Source organism: Cyprinodon tularosa, unplaced genomic scaffold (genome assembly GCF_016077235.1).
Source record: "Cyprinodon tularosa strain WSP-4 unplaced genomic scaffold, ASM1607723v1 ctg567, whole genome shotgun sequence".
Taxonomy (NCBI): domain Eukaryota; kingdom Metazoa; phylum Chordata; class Actinopteri; order Cyprinodontiformes; family Cyprinodontidae; genus Cyprinodon; species Cyprinodon tularosa.
This window is the reverse complement of record NW_024039304.1, coordinates 33,269-49,541: the sequence shown is the minus strand read 5'-3', so window position 1 is coordinate 49,541 and position 16,273 is coordinate 33,269. Positions and strand designations below refer to the sequence as shown.

Here is a 16,273-nt window from a genome sequence, read left to right as displayed (position 1 = left end):
CCCAAAAAGCCGAGGTCGAGGCCGGAGAGTCCGTATGCTCGTAGGGCATACACTAGGGACAGAATAAAAGAATGCGTAATGAAATGCTGAGAAGGTTTGCAAACAACTTACCGAGCCAGGTTGTTGATGAGGATGGCGACCACGGTTGACGCCGAAAACTTACCGATGATGATGATGATGATGATGACTTACCCATCATGATGATGATGACGATGATAACGATGACGATGAATCTTGCGGATGACGATGATGGTGATGATGATGAATCCTGCGGATGACGATGATGAATCCTGCAGATGACGATGATGACGACGATGATGATGATGACGATGATGAATCCTGCGGATGACGATGAATCCTGCGGATGACGATGATGATGATGATGATGACGATGATGATGAATCCTGCGGATAACGATGAATCCTGCAGATGACGATGATGATGATTATGATGATGACAATGATGATGAATCCTGCGGATGACAATGATGATGACGATGAAAAGTCCTGCGGATGATGATAATGATGATGAATCCTGCGGATGACGATAATGATGATGACGATGATGATGAATCCTGCGGATGATGATGATGATGACGATGATGAATCCCATTATGATGACGATGAATCTTGCGGATGAGTCTGATGATGAATCTTGCGGATGAGTCTGATAACGATCTTGCGAATCAGTCTGATAATGATCTTGCGGATGAGTCTGATAATGATCTTGCGGATGATTCTTGCGGATGATAACATATATGAACAAATGACATGACGAGACACAGACATGGTGCATATTGATGCATTAGGGAATGCATGCAAAATGGCGTAAAGGATGCATGACGAGACACAGACCAGACGTGACGTGACACACAAGAGAATGCATGTAAATGCCTGACATAAAGGTGAGATTGCATGGATGCGAGCTAGAATGAAGACAGCATGAATATAGCAAGGAGACAGCATGGAAGACTGCATGAAGCAGGGAATAATGAAGATAACTGATAGGAGTGGGAGAAGAAAAATGAGTTAGAGGATGGTCGTGATTAGGTCAGAAAATTATGAGAATGAGTTTGAACCACCACCAGTATTTGTAATAGAGTTACCTAGAGGCAGAGAGAGCGCTGAGCTGCTGGAATTGATGAGAGTTCTGGGCGGATGAATGAGGTATAGGCTGATGAACCATCGGCCCAGAGCTGAGGGGAGCTTCAAAAACCCCGCGAGTAGCTGTGATGCAGCTGCTCAGTCCGGAACGAATGCCCAGATTACCTACTAGAGGGAAGGCCAACTGATTCTAAGAGTATCCTGAGGTGATGAAGGAACCATGAGAGGACGTAGGGTAACCCTTGGGCGAAATGAAAGTGCTTAGAATGCCTGAAACATGACGCGCTGAGATGACGAAATGTTAGTGACTGCTGCCAGGTGATGTTTCTGATGAAGGGCATGAGAGACTGGGAGGAGGAGTGACCTTATTAGTGGCTTCAACTACTACGATGTTATCGCAGTGGGCGGACGCGATTCCTTCCCAAAAGCCCCACGATGGCAAGCTATAGCTAAGGGTAGACCTCACACGAGCAGATGATTGGGTGTGAATAAAAGGCCATGAACCCGCGAACCACCTGTCCTGAAGAACCCCCAAAGCCTACGGACGCAGCATCCGTAAAATTTTGGAGCATGTCAAGAGATAGATAATGTCGACGTAGAAAAGAAAAGATTTCCGTTCCAATTTAGAAGCAGTCTGGACCAGGAGATCCGAACGGCAGCCTACGTTCAGAGTAATCTGACCAAGGAGGAGGGACGGAAATTGCTGGATCAAGCAACTGGGAAATGAAAGAGCGGCCTTGAGAAATAAGCACATAGCAAATTAGATGACCTAGCAAGGAGCGCAATTGGCGTTTAGAAATGACTGATGGAAAACGTCAGTAATCTTTTTTTTTTTTTACGCTAGATGATGAAGAAGACAGAACGATAATCAGAAGTAATAATAAGGGGTGGTAAGATGACGGGCTGCTAAGACTGAGGTACGATATATATGAAGCGTGCACGGCGGGGACAGACTGATTTGGATGAGCCTCCTGCAGAAGCTCTGAGTAATCGCGATAGATGCTGAATGCGGCCAAAATTGGCCAATAGAAAGATCTCTGGAGACGGAGATCGGATGATTTAAGAAAACTGTGACTTCACCTGCTGATGCGACCTGCTGATCGACTTCAGGGGAGGGAAGAATAAGAGAGACTAAATTAAATTATTTCCCCTGAATAATTTAGAACGAGGCTAGTGGAAATATTAGCATGCATGTTAATATAAGGTATGCCTGAATAGAGGCAGACGAAGCATAAAGAGCGAACTCAAATAGATAGAAAATTATGAATGAAAACATGGTTGAATATGTCTTACCTAAGGCTGGCCCGGCGGGCGTTCCCTAATGTGAATGAGGGGAGAGGGAGGTCCGTCTGAGCAGACAGCGGCAGGGATGACGTGGCAGTGCAGGGATTTCCAAGTTGGAGCGTGCGGACAGCATCAAACGGATTGAGTGAGAGAGTCCGGTGGAGCGGAGGGAGGCTGAGAGCTGTTAAACGCCAGAAGCACTAGACGGGGGAGCTGCTATGAATTAGGAAGCTGAAGAAGGTCCAAGGCTGCATAGAAACGATGAGAAGGAGCGGGCGTAGCGGTGACTGCTGCTGGGACAGATCTGGGAGGCCCCCTGCGCCTGGCGAGGGGAGCGGAGGACTTGCATGTCTTTTGCGTCCAGGGATCGGAGCAGATTGCAGAGCGGAAGGCGAGGGGGATGGAGATGAATCACGAGGAGGTAGGAGGGAGGCTAGTTGCGACAGTTGAGCAGAGTCTAGGTCGGAGCCTGGCAATATACACGTGGAAGAAGGAGATGTGAGTGGCTAGACAGGAGCTTCTCCGAGCAGGGAAAATTGAATTGTCGTCTGAATCGAAATCCGACATTGCGATTGCAGGATAGCGGCTGGGGTGAGATTTGAAAGGATTTTATAAAGTGGAAGCAGGACGCTGATTGGGCTTCATGGTGGAGTAGTTCGAAGCTCATTGGCTCGCTACGGAGACGGATCAGCTTCTGATTGATGGAGGTAAGTCAGAGTTTCTTCAATTGAACTTCCGCTAGAGCTTCATTTGCCAGCCTTCCCTTTCAAATGCCAAGCATCTTGCATGGTATTGGGCTGTGAGCACAACCCCCATCTTTGGACATCGGGCCCTCGTACCATCCTCATGGAGTCGGGTTCTCACCATTTGTGCAGACAATGCACTCGTGTGTACTTCTGGAAGTCATTTTGCAGAATTCTGGCAGTGCTCCTCCTGTTCCTCCTTACACAAAGGGAGAGGTAGCGGTCCTGTTGCTAGATTGTTGCCCTCCTACAGCTTCCACCATGTCTCTTGGTGTACTGGCCTGTCTCCTTCTAGCGCCTCCAGCCTCTAGACACTACACTGATAGACAGAGCAAACCTTGCCACAGCTTGCATTGATGTTGCTTCCTGGATGAACTGCACTACCTGAGCCACTTGTGTTGGTTGTAGAGTTCGTTTCGTGCTATCACCAGTGTTAAATCAAAACCAACATTAAAATGTGACCAAATCATCAGCCAGAAAACATGGGTACTGAGAAGTGGTCTGTGGTCCCCACCTACAGAACCTTTTTTATATGTGGGTCTTTCTAATTGCCAATAATTTCCACCTGTTGCCTATTCCATTTGCACAACAGCATGTGAAACTGATCAGTCAGTGTTGCGTCTCAAATGGACGGAAAGTGGATTTAATTGAAATATTATTCTGTTGATTAGATGTTGATTAGATGTTTCCTTTTTGTTGAGCAGTGTAAATTGTAATTTGACAACCCTAATTTTCTTTTTTGCAATAACAGATTTGAGAGGAGATGATAAATCTTATTAAGAGAATAAGAAATATTCGGTTAACTTTTCATCTAGTTTTAAACTCTGGCAATTTCTAAATTTTTTGACAGCAGAAAAAGTAAATAAAACAAGGCTGTTACTTTACAGACAAAAAAAAAAGGTTTTTGCACTGCAATCTGGTAGCCAAGTTAACGTAACATTTAAGTGATCCTTGACCTTCTAAATAAAGTTATATAAGTGCAGTACTAAGGGGTGGTGGCATTTATTCAAGTGGGACTCAATAGTCTTCAATTAGATGCATTCAATATAGATTGCTCTACACTGCAACATGTTTCATTACCAAAATAGTTATTTCAAAGATACTGTGTGATAATTTTAGTGAAAATGAATTTTTAGAGCCAATCTGAATCGATATGCATCAACCACGAGACAGTTCATACCTTCACTCGGCCGCTGTCTCCAGGGGCCCGTTGCCAGTGTTGGGAAAGTTCTCTTTCTACGTGAACTAGTTCAAAGTTCAGTTCACACATTTTAAAATGAACTAGTTCAGTTCATAGTTCATAATTCAAAACCAAAAAATGAACTAGTTCATAGTTCTTTTTTTTTTTTTCATATATTGCTCAATTACACCATAGCCTACTGTAGAACCACAGACAGCAGTTATTTTATCAGTTGTAACTCTGAAACTGTGCGTCAGATTTTATCTTCATATCCAGTTTTGAATCCTTATCCAACCAGGGTTTACATTAGCATTGAGGGGACAGATTTCCCCATTGTTGCTTTAACGCTTTGTTGCTGTCCATTCACTTCACACTAGTAGCAGCTGCAGCTTTCACCCCTACAGTATATTCTCAAAAACATCAGGAAAAATGTGCTGCTTGAATGGTCTTTTTTATGAGTAATTATTAAAAGAAAAATAGGAAAGTAGTCTTTAAGGTGCAAATGTTTTTTTTTATTTTAATAATTTTTTCCATTTGAAATTCCATTTCAATACATACTAAAAATGAATACTGGAATCCTGGAAAATTATACCAGGCAGGTTTAACAAACAAGTTACATGGATAGTAAAACCCTCAAGAACAGGGGTCTTCTATGTTTTCCAGACCAAGGACCCCCAAACTGATGGCGAGATGGAGCGGGGACCCCCTAACTATATATATTGTATGAAATTGTGTCCTATAGTCACTCTATTACAGATGGAGTAATGTAAAGACATTAATTTCTCCCTGGGATTATTAAAGTTTTTCTGATTCTGATTCCTGGTTGTTGTGAAGGAAACGGTGCCCAGCTTGAAAGAGCTCCTGTGTGTCGCTGAATGTGTGCATTGATGACTGAAAGACATCTTTTGTCTCCATTTATCTGTTTACTACAGTGTGTTGATTTCATGTTAATGAGTATTTAAAGACATTTCAATTAGTGGGGGGAAAAATTGCAGGGGCGGAATATAAAAATATCAACTAACCATGTAGACCCTCATGCAGTACCTCCGTAGACCCCCTAGGGGTCGCGGATCCCCTGTTGAAGACCTCCGCTCAAGAAGATTTTACTAACACAAACTGAGGGACCAGGCTGAGGTAGGAATTTAAGGTTACTGAAGTGCAGATTTTTTTACTGAAAGCCGGCGGGCAAACTTGTTGCCATCATCCTCACCGACCACCTGGTCATAAAACTGTTTTAAGTGATCATACTGCTGCTTTGTCGCCTCCACGCTGCTGTGGCTTCCACGCGGCATTTTGTTTAGATGACGCACGCGGCTGTAGGCTACGACACTGGTAGCTGGTGTTGCCAGATTGGGTGTTTTTCCCGCTACATATTAAGGCCTGTTTACGGTTTGATTTAGCCGGGGTTTCGCCTGGAGGACTCTATAGAAATCTGGCAACCTATTGAACGGAGCTGAACTGAGAGAGCGTGCCGTTCACAGACACCAGAATGAACGAGTTCACAATAACGTTCATCAGGCAAGAATGCAGTACGTTCAGTTCACGTTCTCCCAAAATATGAACGAGTTCATGAACTTTCGTTCAATGAACGCGTTCAGGCACAACACTGCCCGTTGCTATGGGCCGTTGCTACAATAGATCTGACGTGTTTATCCAGGAACAAACAGAGGACACTTGGCAAAGGCCTCTCTGCTAATATTTATATCGGGTTAAACCTTTAAAAAAAAAAATGTTTTTTTGCAGGAAAAACAATAATTGAAAACAAAATGGTGGAAAATAATAATATAATAAAATATACATAAAATAATAATAGATATTATTTTGGCTTTTTTTCTATGTAGTTCATCTTTTTGATGGTTTATAGCTCAAAACTTTCATCATTTATTCAATTACTGTGCCGAATCTTAATTATACATTTATTTACTGCAGTTTCTCTGCTGTTTCCCAGGTAATATAACAAAATATTGCTCACATTGGTTACACATGACTAATGCAGAAATGAATGGAAGAGAAAAAAATGATATGTAAGAACCCCTCACTGGTTTGAAATCGAAACATTATAAAAGCCCGTTCCTGCCAGTCTCATTATTTTCATTTTAAATTAATTAATCAATGAGGTATATATATATTTATAATTTAATAATTATAATTTCACATAATTATGAGATAGCTGAGTCCTAATTATTAGATATAATTTTTTTTTTTTTCATGAGTGGCAAAAGCAGGCTTTCAAATTAGACCTTCCTGAAACAAAACATTATGGACACTAAAAGAAAACAATTTGAAACTGATATGCATTTTATTGGCAGCTCTGAAGTTGTAAAAGATGTGCAGGTCAGCCTAAGGGCAGGAGCTATCCTCGACTGCCTGAAGGCTGGGTTTGTTACTCAGAACCACAGCTGAGTTGACAGCCTGCCTGAAGCTCTGGTGGATGTTCCGGCACCTCTGAGCTACCTCAATGAGTTGAGCATTTCTAGCCAGTTTGTCCTCCACAAAGGTCAGACGTTGGTGTGCTTTATCAAGGTTCTGCCTGTTCGGGGTGGCAATGGAGGGGCTAAATAAGTACAGTGATGGGCCACAGAGTGCTAATTAAGAGGGAACTTACTGGGAACGCTTCAGCTCTGATTTAACACCATTAATCATTTTTGTCAGTTCCCGTCTCTCCCGAATTAAACAGGCGTGAGGCTGAAGAGAAGGGGAGTGTTATTTATAAGCAGAGGAAGGGTGAGCTGTGAAGACAAAACAAAACCAAGGCTGTAGCTCCTACCTGATCCAGGCAGAGCTCCAATCCCGGTCTTTGGTTGTAGATGTTCAGAAGGTGATAGGTGTAATGCAGCTTGACTTCAAAGCTCTTAATATTACTGTCCAATCTTTGAACATCTTTGGTCAGTTCTGCAATCTCAAGCTTGATCTGGAGGTTGCAGAAAAATCAATGATTGTACAAACAAATGTCAGATGGTGTGAGATTGTGTGAAAATGTTCAGCACACTGACCCGATGTTTCTCCATAATCAGTCTATCACTGATCACGGTCAGGTCATGGATCTTCCTCCTGAGTTATTCGCCGGTCCTGCAGTGCTGGCACTCACTGGAACCGTTCAGCTGGAGATATCAAAAGAAGGATAGCCACAGGTTATTCCAAAGTACTTTTTGGTTCACTCACTGGAGCACCAGTACATTAGCATGGACTGAGGGGGTGCGTGCCTTCACACTTGACTAAAAACTGTCTGAAAAAGCAGCTTCCCACAATGACAGGGCCTTTTTAACAATGTTTTTTAGAGGAGAACAAAAGGAGATCCCTGGACTCAGTGACAGGAGGTACAGTTAGAAGAATCAAGAATTCCAAGTGTCAAGTAAGGTGATTGCATCATCATGCTGTGGGCTCGTTTTGCTGACATGGATAAAAAAGAGAGGAGGAGAGAAGAGGATAGCCTTAAGATTCCACACCTTCAGCTCTACTCAACAACATTGTGCTGAAAACTTTGACAGAATGAAGAGCGGAAACAAATACCAGACACTGCATGAAAAGTGGGATTTTCGTCAATATGCAGCACTGTAGATTGTCGTGGAACTTCAGGTTAGCGGCAGTTTACGGCAATTTGCAGGCTTCGCCGAAAACTCCCGTAAATTGTCAGAAATTGATGTGGACTTTCTTAGGCAGTGTTCCCCCCATGCCTCCCCCCCCATGGAATTCTAGGGGAGGCTTTAACATGTAAATGAAAATGCTGTGAGCTATACAAATGCAAATCAGGGTTGCATAGGGAGTTTTACCCCAAGTGACATTTTTCTAAAAGGTAAGAAAATCTCTGATACAAAGAGATCAGGCTCAGTATAGCCTCTTACATTTTAGCTTGAATTGATTTATTTAATTAAAGTATAGAGACCAAAACAGATCTTTAGCTGACAGAGCAATACATTTAGAGCAGTAAAATTTGCATTTAAGAGAAAAAATAAAATGTTGTCTGTCAATATGCTCAATTCACAATTACTTAAGTGGAAAAGTTTCAAGAAATGAGTCTGAGATGATTCACTTTATAACATGGCGCATTATGCTGTTGGAAGTAGCCATCAGAAGATTGGTACACTGTGGTCATAAGGTCCGGCAAGGCCAAGATCCGCAATTGCAATCGCACCAAACAGGAAAAAGAACATTGACAAATTCCGGTTCGTCAAATTAAAATATAGCAGCAACAGATCGGTGACTAGAAATTATAGCACAATTCTTATATAGGCCTATTAAAAAAAAAACTAACACCGTTTATTTAAATGATTGGATCCAAACTATTGGTTATTCACCAACGAGGAGGCAGATTTCTCATCTCCATCAAAATATTTATTTTATACCAAAGGACTTAAACTTTAATCAAATCCATTCAAAAGAAACTTCTTATTACAGGAATGAAAAGAGATGCTAAGTTTGGGAGTAGAGAACAAGTTCATTCAAAAAAAGCAGTTCAATTATCCTTATCCCCGTTACAAAAATCTACAAAAAAATATATATATATATAAATTTGGGCAGAAACTGAACATATGCTGGATGATGGTGGGATTTTTTTAACATGTCATATTAAATTAAGCGCTCACAGGGTTCATACAGGAATGAGTGACTAATTTAATGCTATTTTAATGCTATTAGAAATTATTTTAATACCATCAACAAGAACCATGTACACAAGTTAGTAGTGTACATGAAATATGAAGGAGCTGTAAGCACAGTGCCATGACTCCTGTATGTATGTAAACACACACACACACACACACACACACATATATACGTATATATATATCCTCTAACTTTTTCTCTGCCTGGAGCTTCCTTTCCGAACAAATGGCTTTATGATCAGTTCCACGCAAATTAATAGCGATATAATATATCTGACGAAATTGTTTTTATAAGCATTTTTTATTAAAGAATTATAAATACTTCGATAAACATATTTAAATAATTTTAGTGCCAATTAAGGCCTTGATTAAAAAAAAATGAATGAATTGTAATTATTTTTAATGATCCGCGGAAACCCTGGTTCATCTCGCGCATGCTCTCTACGGTCTCCAAGAAACTCAGAGCGGAGCGGTCTGGAGCCACAGCGAAGGAAGTATGCTTTGCTTTGTGCAGGCGGTCTGGAGCGGAGTATGTGGGATTTCGGGGTAAAACTCCTCTTGGGCGCGATGGCGACTCTGCAGTCGAACAAGACAAACTCAAAGAAGAGATGCTAGCGGTAAATATATGTTCGATTACTGCCTGCTAAGCTAAAAGCAGCCTAGCCTAAAGCTACGGCTAATAGCAGCCTAGCCTAAAGCTACGGCTAATAGTAGCCTTGCAAGAACAAGCTTTATTAAAGTGTATTTTTTGTGATTCACAGGAAGCAGTACACCGTCTTAACAACTCGGAGACTAATTGCAGGCGCTATGAACCGGAGCAAGGGTAAGAGTAAAAGAATATGCTTTCATTCTGCGGTAAAGGGAAATGGATACGGATAGATACCGATCATAGCTGTACATTTTGTTTTCACAGACCTCCTATTTGCTCGGAGCCATATCAGCAAGTCCAGATTTGCACGATGTTGATAAAGACGACATTGTGTGTAAGTGACTTGTTTTAATGTTTTCTCCTTCCTTGTTACTGTGACTTGCGTTTGATTTTTTTATTCATACCACTCTCATTTAATTGTTTTCCAGCTGCCTGTAAGACGTATTTTGAGACGGTACGCAGGAGCTTCAGATACATGCAGCCAGCCAACACGTTGCGTGCGGAGGCTGCCAAGCATTCTGCTCGGAGTCGGACTAGAAGAAAGAGGGTAAGACTTTATTTGGTGCCTATTTTTCAGGTGCATTGATAGATGTGTTGTGTCAATACGCAGTGCGCTGATTCATTGTTTTTTTTTCAGCTGCTGAAAGCAAGGCAGAGTGTGCTAGCAGATGAGGAAGTGGAACTCTGGAAGTCCGCCACCGTCAACCTCTTGTCCGACGAAGAAGATGGCGGCGTCGGCGGTGTCTCTGGATGGATTGTACGGTCGGTGCCATTTCGTAGGCCGGATCTCACTGAACTCTGTGTTAAGCTGCAGTCCCGGTTAGAAGCGATGCCGAAGTACAGGGCCACGCACAGTAGGCGTCTGCACATCGGACCTGCCTCGGAGGGAATGCTGCCAGTTACCTCCAACCCCGAGGAAGCAAACGGACCGTTCATGGACTTGGAATTTTTAGATACGCATGTGTTTGAATACGCGTTGTATATAGTTGTGTGTGTTTTAATAAAGCTCTTTCTTTGCATAAACAGCTTCCTGGCAAATGTTCATTTCCTGTATAAATCCATTCATGTCCTTGATGGTAGCCTAATAATTGTGTAGTAGTGTAGGATAACATAAATACACAGCATATGAATAAATAAATATATGAATGAATAAATATATGAATGAATAAATATATATTCATAAATATATATATATATATATATATATATGTAAATTTATATGTAAATATACAGGTGCTGGTCATAAAATTAGAATATCATGAAAAAATAGATTGATTTCAGTAATTCCATTTAAAAAGTGAAACTTGTATATTATATTCATACATTACATACAAACTCATATATTTCAGATGTTTATTTTGTTTAATTTTGATGATTACAAATGACAACAAATGAAAATCTCAAATTCATCATATCAGAAAATTAGAATATTACTGAAGACCAATAAAAACAAAGGATTTATAGAAATGTTGGCCAACTGAAAAGTATGAACATGAAAAGTATGAGCATGTACAGCACTCAGTATTTAGTTGGGCCTCCTTTGGCCTGTATTACTGCAGCAATGCGGCGTGGCATGGAGTCGATCAGTCTGTGGCACTGCTCAGGTGTTATGATAGCCCAGGTTGCTCTAATAGTGGCTTTTAGCTCTTCTGAATTGTTGGGTCTGGTGTATTGCATCTTCTTCTTCACAATACCCCATAGATTTTCTATGGGGTTAAGGTCAGGAGAGTTTGCTGGCCAATTAAGAACAGGGATACCATGGTCCTTCAACCAGGTACTGGTAGCTTTGGCACTGTGTGCAGGTGCCAAGTCCTGTTGGAAAATGAAATCTGCATCTCAAAAAAGTTGGTCAGCTGCAGGAAGCATGAAGTGCTCTAAAACTTCCTGGTATGTGGCTGCGTTGACCCTGGACCTCAGAAAACACAATGGACCAACACCAGCAGATGACATGGCACCCCAAACCATCACTGACTGTGGAAACTTTACACTGGACTTCAAGCAACGTGGATGAAGTGCCTCTCTTCTTTTCCTCCAGACTCTGGGACCTTAATTTCCAAAGGAAATGCAAAATTTACTTTCATCAGAGAACATGACTTTGGACCACTCACCAGCAGTCCAGTCCTGTTTCTCTTTAGCCCAGGCAAGACGCTTCTGACGCTGTCTGTGGTTCAAGAGTGGCTTGACACAAGGAATGCGACAGCAGAAACCCATGTCTTTCATACGTCTGTGTGTGGTGGTTCTTGAAGCACTCACTCCAGCTGCAGTCCACTCTTTGTGAATCTCCCCCACATTTTTGAAGGGGTTTTGTTTCACAATCCTCTCCAGGGTGCGGTTATCTCTCTTGCTTGTACACTTTTTTCGACCACATCTTTTCCTTCCCTTCGCCTCTCTATTAATGTGCTTGGACACTGAGCTCTGTGAACAGCCAGCCTCTTTAGCGATGACCTTTTGTGTCTTGCCCTCCTTGTGCAAGGTGTCGATGGTCGTCTTTTGGACAACTGTCAAGTCAGCAGTCTTCCCCATGATTGTGTAGCCTATAGAACTAGACTGAAAGACAATTTAAAGGCTTTTGCAGGTGGTTTGAGTTAATTAGCTGATTAGAGTGTGGCACCAGGGGCCATCAATTTTGAACCTTTTCACAATATTCTAATTTTCTGATATGATGAATTTGAGATTTTCATTTGTTGTCATTTGTAATCATCAAAATTAAACAAAATAAACATCTGAAATATATGAGTTTGTATGTAATGTATGAATATAATATACAAGTTTCACTTTTTAAATGGAATTACTGAAATCAATCTACTTTTTCATGATATTCTAATTTTATGACCAGCACCTGTATATGCCAACCAATCACAAGCGACTTTACTTGTTTAAAAAGAAGTGGTTCCGTCCAATACTCAGTAAGAAAATTAAAGCCTGGCGTGGCCACGTGTGGTTTTGCTGCCAATCACGAGCGATTTCACTTGTTTGAGAATATTGGTTTCAGCCAATACTGAGTAGGTTATTCAAGCCAGACCTGGCCAGCCGCGCGAGTTTGCTGCATTCATATGCAGCAAACGTACAGCTGATCGCTCTCCACATACGTCAGAGTCCGTTTCCGACAATTTGTGGCACGACAAATGCGGACAAGCGCGGGTTGCAAATTGTCGGAAACTGACGAAAATCAGGGAGATCTGCGGGAGTTTACGGGGACGAAAATCTCACTTTTCATGCAGTGAGATATGACTATGAAAGGAAAAAAAGCAGGGAGAAAACATACTTTTTGGATATCCAGCACTAAAATAGGTTTAGCCAGAACTGCAGAAGCTTTTTTTCCAACTTCAAAAGCAAGACTTTTTAAGGAAGCTTCCTGGCAGTAATGTGGTGCTCTTATCAACAACTACAGATCTAGTGCAGTCTTACATTGAGCAGGAGTAACTGCAGCTTTTCTCTGCAATTTGTTGAGTCCCTCACAAGTTTATCAGCCATCATCTTCATGTGTTGACACCGAGACAGCCACTGCTCATAGCTCACATGGGTTGGTTTGAGTGGGCCAGCAGTCAAGCCAGAGCATTGGGTTGTCATCTCAAATGTGATGCATCTGGTGGTGACTTTTAAGGCTTCGAGCTTGTCTTGAAAATCTTTTTTTAGCCTATAGCGGATTGTCCTCAGAGAGCTTCAGCAGGGAGACAGAAGTCATTGTTTATTTTCTTTTTGTGTCAGTCCAATTAATTCAACTTTCATCTCCAAATATCTGACCTTAGTTTGTTGAGGATGACAACAGCCTGCTTCTTCATCACCTCCCTGTTTTTGAATGCCAGACTCTCCTCTTTCTTCAGCTGGACAAAGACCTGGTCGTGGTTCAGGCTGGCTGAGCCCAAGTAGAGAGCCACACAGTGACCCATGTGCTGGCTGTACACCGTCCTCTCATGGATGCAGTGCTCTATCATCTCTTTCATCTGAGGGCAAAATCGACAACCTCACAAGAGAGTTCACTTTGTGTTCTGATGGTTTCACTGCAAACACAGGTACCTGCTCCACATAGGCAATTTCACTGTCCACCAGATGGATGCTCTCTTTAATAAGGGCCTGCCAGTAGCTAATCTCCATGTGCCCCATGGTGTTGCTATAGGCACCATTAACCTGCAACAGGAAAGAAAATCAATCTGAAATCAGAAAAACTCAAACAAAATAAAGAACAGATGCAAGAAGTGTTATAATTCCCCAATAGTTCAGTGGAATGACAGCATTTCAATTAGGGCTGCAACTAACGATTATTTTAAAAATCGATGAATCGGCCGATTATTTTTTCGATTAATCGATGAATCGGACAAAAAATATTTTTTATATTAACCTCTTTATTCCAAAATAAACATTTTAGACAGAACAAACAAGCACACAAGTACAGGTTGCTCATTAACTGTACTGGTGCAATCTGAAAAATAAATGTTTGTGTTAAAACTACGCAAACTTACATGAGAAATGTAGCTGTACATCAGCAGTTAAAGTTGCTGCTTGAGAAAATACTTAACCATAGAGATAAAAATAGCCCTGTGATTCAAATTATAAATTGTATTTGGAATAAAAATGAGAGAACTAGGGGTGCTAAAAAACACATCCTCCAAAGACAGATATTTAAATAGGAATGTGGCATATAATTAATTGACATATTACTGATCTTGCTGGATTTTATTCTGCTTTACTTCCATAAATTGCAGGATCTTCTTTATCTTTGCCAGAAGATTTAAACTTTAAAAGCCTTGCCCTCATAATTTGCAAGTTAATTTATTTATAAAGTAAATATAAACACTGCTTAAGCTAATTCAAATGAAATTAAAAGTAAAATAAGTAGCCAACCTTATCACTGTCTGTAACCTACTAACACGGTAAGGAAAGCATCAGATGAGCTACCTGAGAAACTAACGTTACGTTTCCCCACTTTAAAACGAAACAAACATGGTTACTCATCCTGCTGATCAGCTCTCTTCACTGCCATTGAAGGCTCCAACGTGTTTTCTTTTCAGGAGCTGCGTCATAACAGTGGTGCTTCCGTGCCATGTTCATTTGTTTTTACAAAAGTTGCATGTTACGACTTTTTTCACTTTACAAAGCGCAGGCTATTTTAATTATTGTGATCAATTTGCGCCGTCAATCCCGGCGCATGCACGCTTCATTTGCAGTCTGGACGCTGAGGGTAAACTCCTCATTAAAATCCTGCGGCTCTGACTGCAGCACTGAGAGGGATTTCTGTGGGAGAGGGAGAAAGGGGTTGGGATGGGGGAGGCGCCCCACGGCATGCAAAAGCCGCCAGTGACACCGTAAAAAGTCGCCAGATTTGTCGCTAGTCGCTTTTTTGAAAAATAGTCGCTGGAGGTATCTGAAAAGTCGCTGAGTTGGCAACACTGCAACTGCGGCGCCGATTCGCTCTGCCATATTTTTTTTTCTTCCCCCGGATGACGGAGGCGGCGGATGACGCATTAATCGCGCGACACAACTAATCGATGATTAAATTCGTTGCCAACGCTTTTAAAAGTCGATTTTTATCGATTTTATCGATTCGTTGTTGCAGCCCTAATTTCAATTCATATTATCATTTAAAACACCCACAATTATGCAGTCTGTCTGAACAGATAATTGTTACCTTAGAAATATCAACTCCCTGTAGGGTTAAGTAGAGTTCATCCCGGTTTGCATGACTTTTTCTGCAAATTAAAAAACAAAAAAAACAGCAGAAGATGCATGAAGACTTTACCATTAGAAAAAATACATTTAAAAGTTTCAATCTGTAAAAAGTAACAGTAGCATGTTACTTACCTCATTTTTGCTGTTGTTGTTGTCTTGACAAAAAGCCAAATTAGTAGTTAAATAAGATCAGTTTTAGATACACCAGGCCTCGGTTCAAAAGAAAACAAACTGCTGGGAAAAAAAGGAGCTTATCAGTAAAACATGGAAGCCTTAAACATGTGTTTAAATGTAAACACAATTAAAAACAAGAAGTGGTGTCCAAGGCTATGGCCCATTTTATGAAAAAAAAATAATAAATAAAAGTAGAAATATAAAATACGCAAAGACTGTATTTCAGTTAATAAAGAAGATCATTGCATAAGTGGTACACTATTACTGATTTATTATTTAAAGGGTCTCTTAAGCAACCTTGCCAAATATAGGCAGATTCACCTAAAGCCACTTGTATGGCTTCTATGTGTATTTAACACATACAGGGCTTTCCAAAGAACTGCTACTTTTAGGTTTGTCAGAGAAACAGATTATATTTTAATATCTGGACCCATAGTGAATACTCTCTGTGAATGTAGAACAAGCTATACATATATAATATATATATTTTAAACAAAAATACACCAGAGAGATAGTTTTTAGTTTATGAAAAAATAAAGATGGCTGTTTCTATACAAACTGTAATGTTAATTTCTATCTGCTGAGGAGGTCAGGTCAATTAGCAGTTGTCACAAAAGGTAATGTTACTGCTGGAAGTATCAGTCGCAGTGTTTGTTGAATAAAAAAATGCTTTGTTTTATTACTTTATTCTTTTAAAATACCAGATTTTGAACAGAAACGTATATTTTATCTGTCTAATATAATAATTTTTTTAACATTTAATCAAATGTTATCATCACTTAGTGCTTGAGTTGTATTTTAATTACTGTTTTACTCCAATCCTATTATTCTAAATAGATCAATTTTACTTTTACTTGATAAAAATACATACT

At 40.7% G+C, this 16,273-nt stretch overlaps 1 protein-coding gene across 1 annotated transcript; it reads right to left on the bottom strand.

Moving 5' to 3' along the window:
- Nucleotides 1-6,650: 6,650 nt before the first annotated feature.
- On the bottom strand, nt 6,651-15,364 carry LOC119797002. The gene is made up of 8 exons (XM_038305827.1): nt 15,360-15,364; nt 15,187-15,247; nt 13,578-13,688; nt 13,305-13,504; nt 12,969-13,221; nt 7,078-7,221; nt 6,916-6,995; nt 6,651-6,840 (listed from the first exon to the last, which is right to left on the bottom strand). The coding sequence occupies exons 1-8, from the start codon at nt 15,362-15,364 to the stop codon at nt 6,651-6,653; spliced, it is 1,044 nt and encodes a 347-aa protein (XP_038161755.1).
- Between the last annotated feature and the right edge of the window lie 909 nt (nt 15,365-16,273).

Excerpts from the sequence above, each read along its gene's own strand:
- LOC119797002 (XM_038305827.1), bottom strand. Across the intron at positions 7,222-12,968 it reads TGCAGTTACTCCTGCTCAAT|ATCAAGCTTGAGATTGCAGA; the intron begins GTAAGACTGCAC and ends TGCAACCTCCAG. Across the intron at positions 6,996-7,077 it reads TGGAGCTCTGCCTGGATCAG|CCTCACGCCTGTTTAATTCG; the intron begins GTAGGAGCTACA and ends CCTTCTCTTCAG.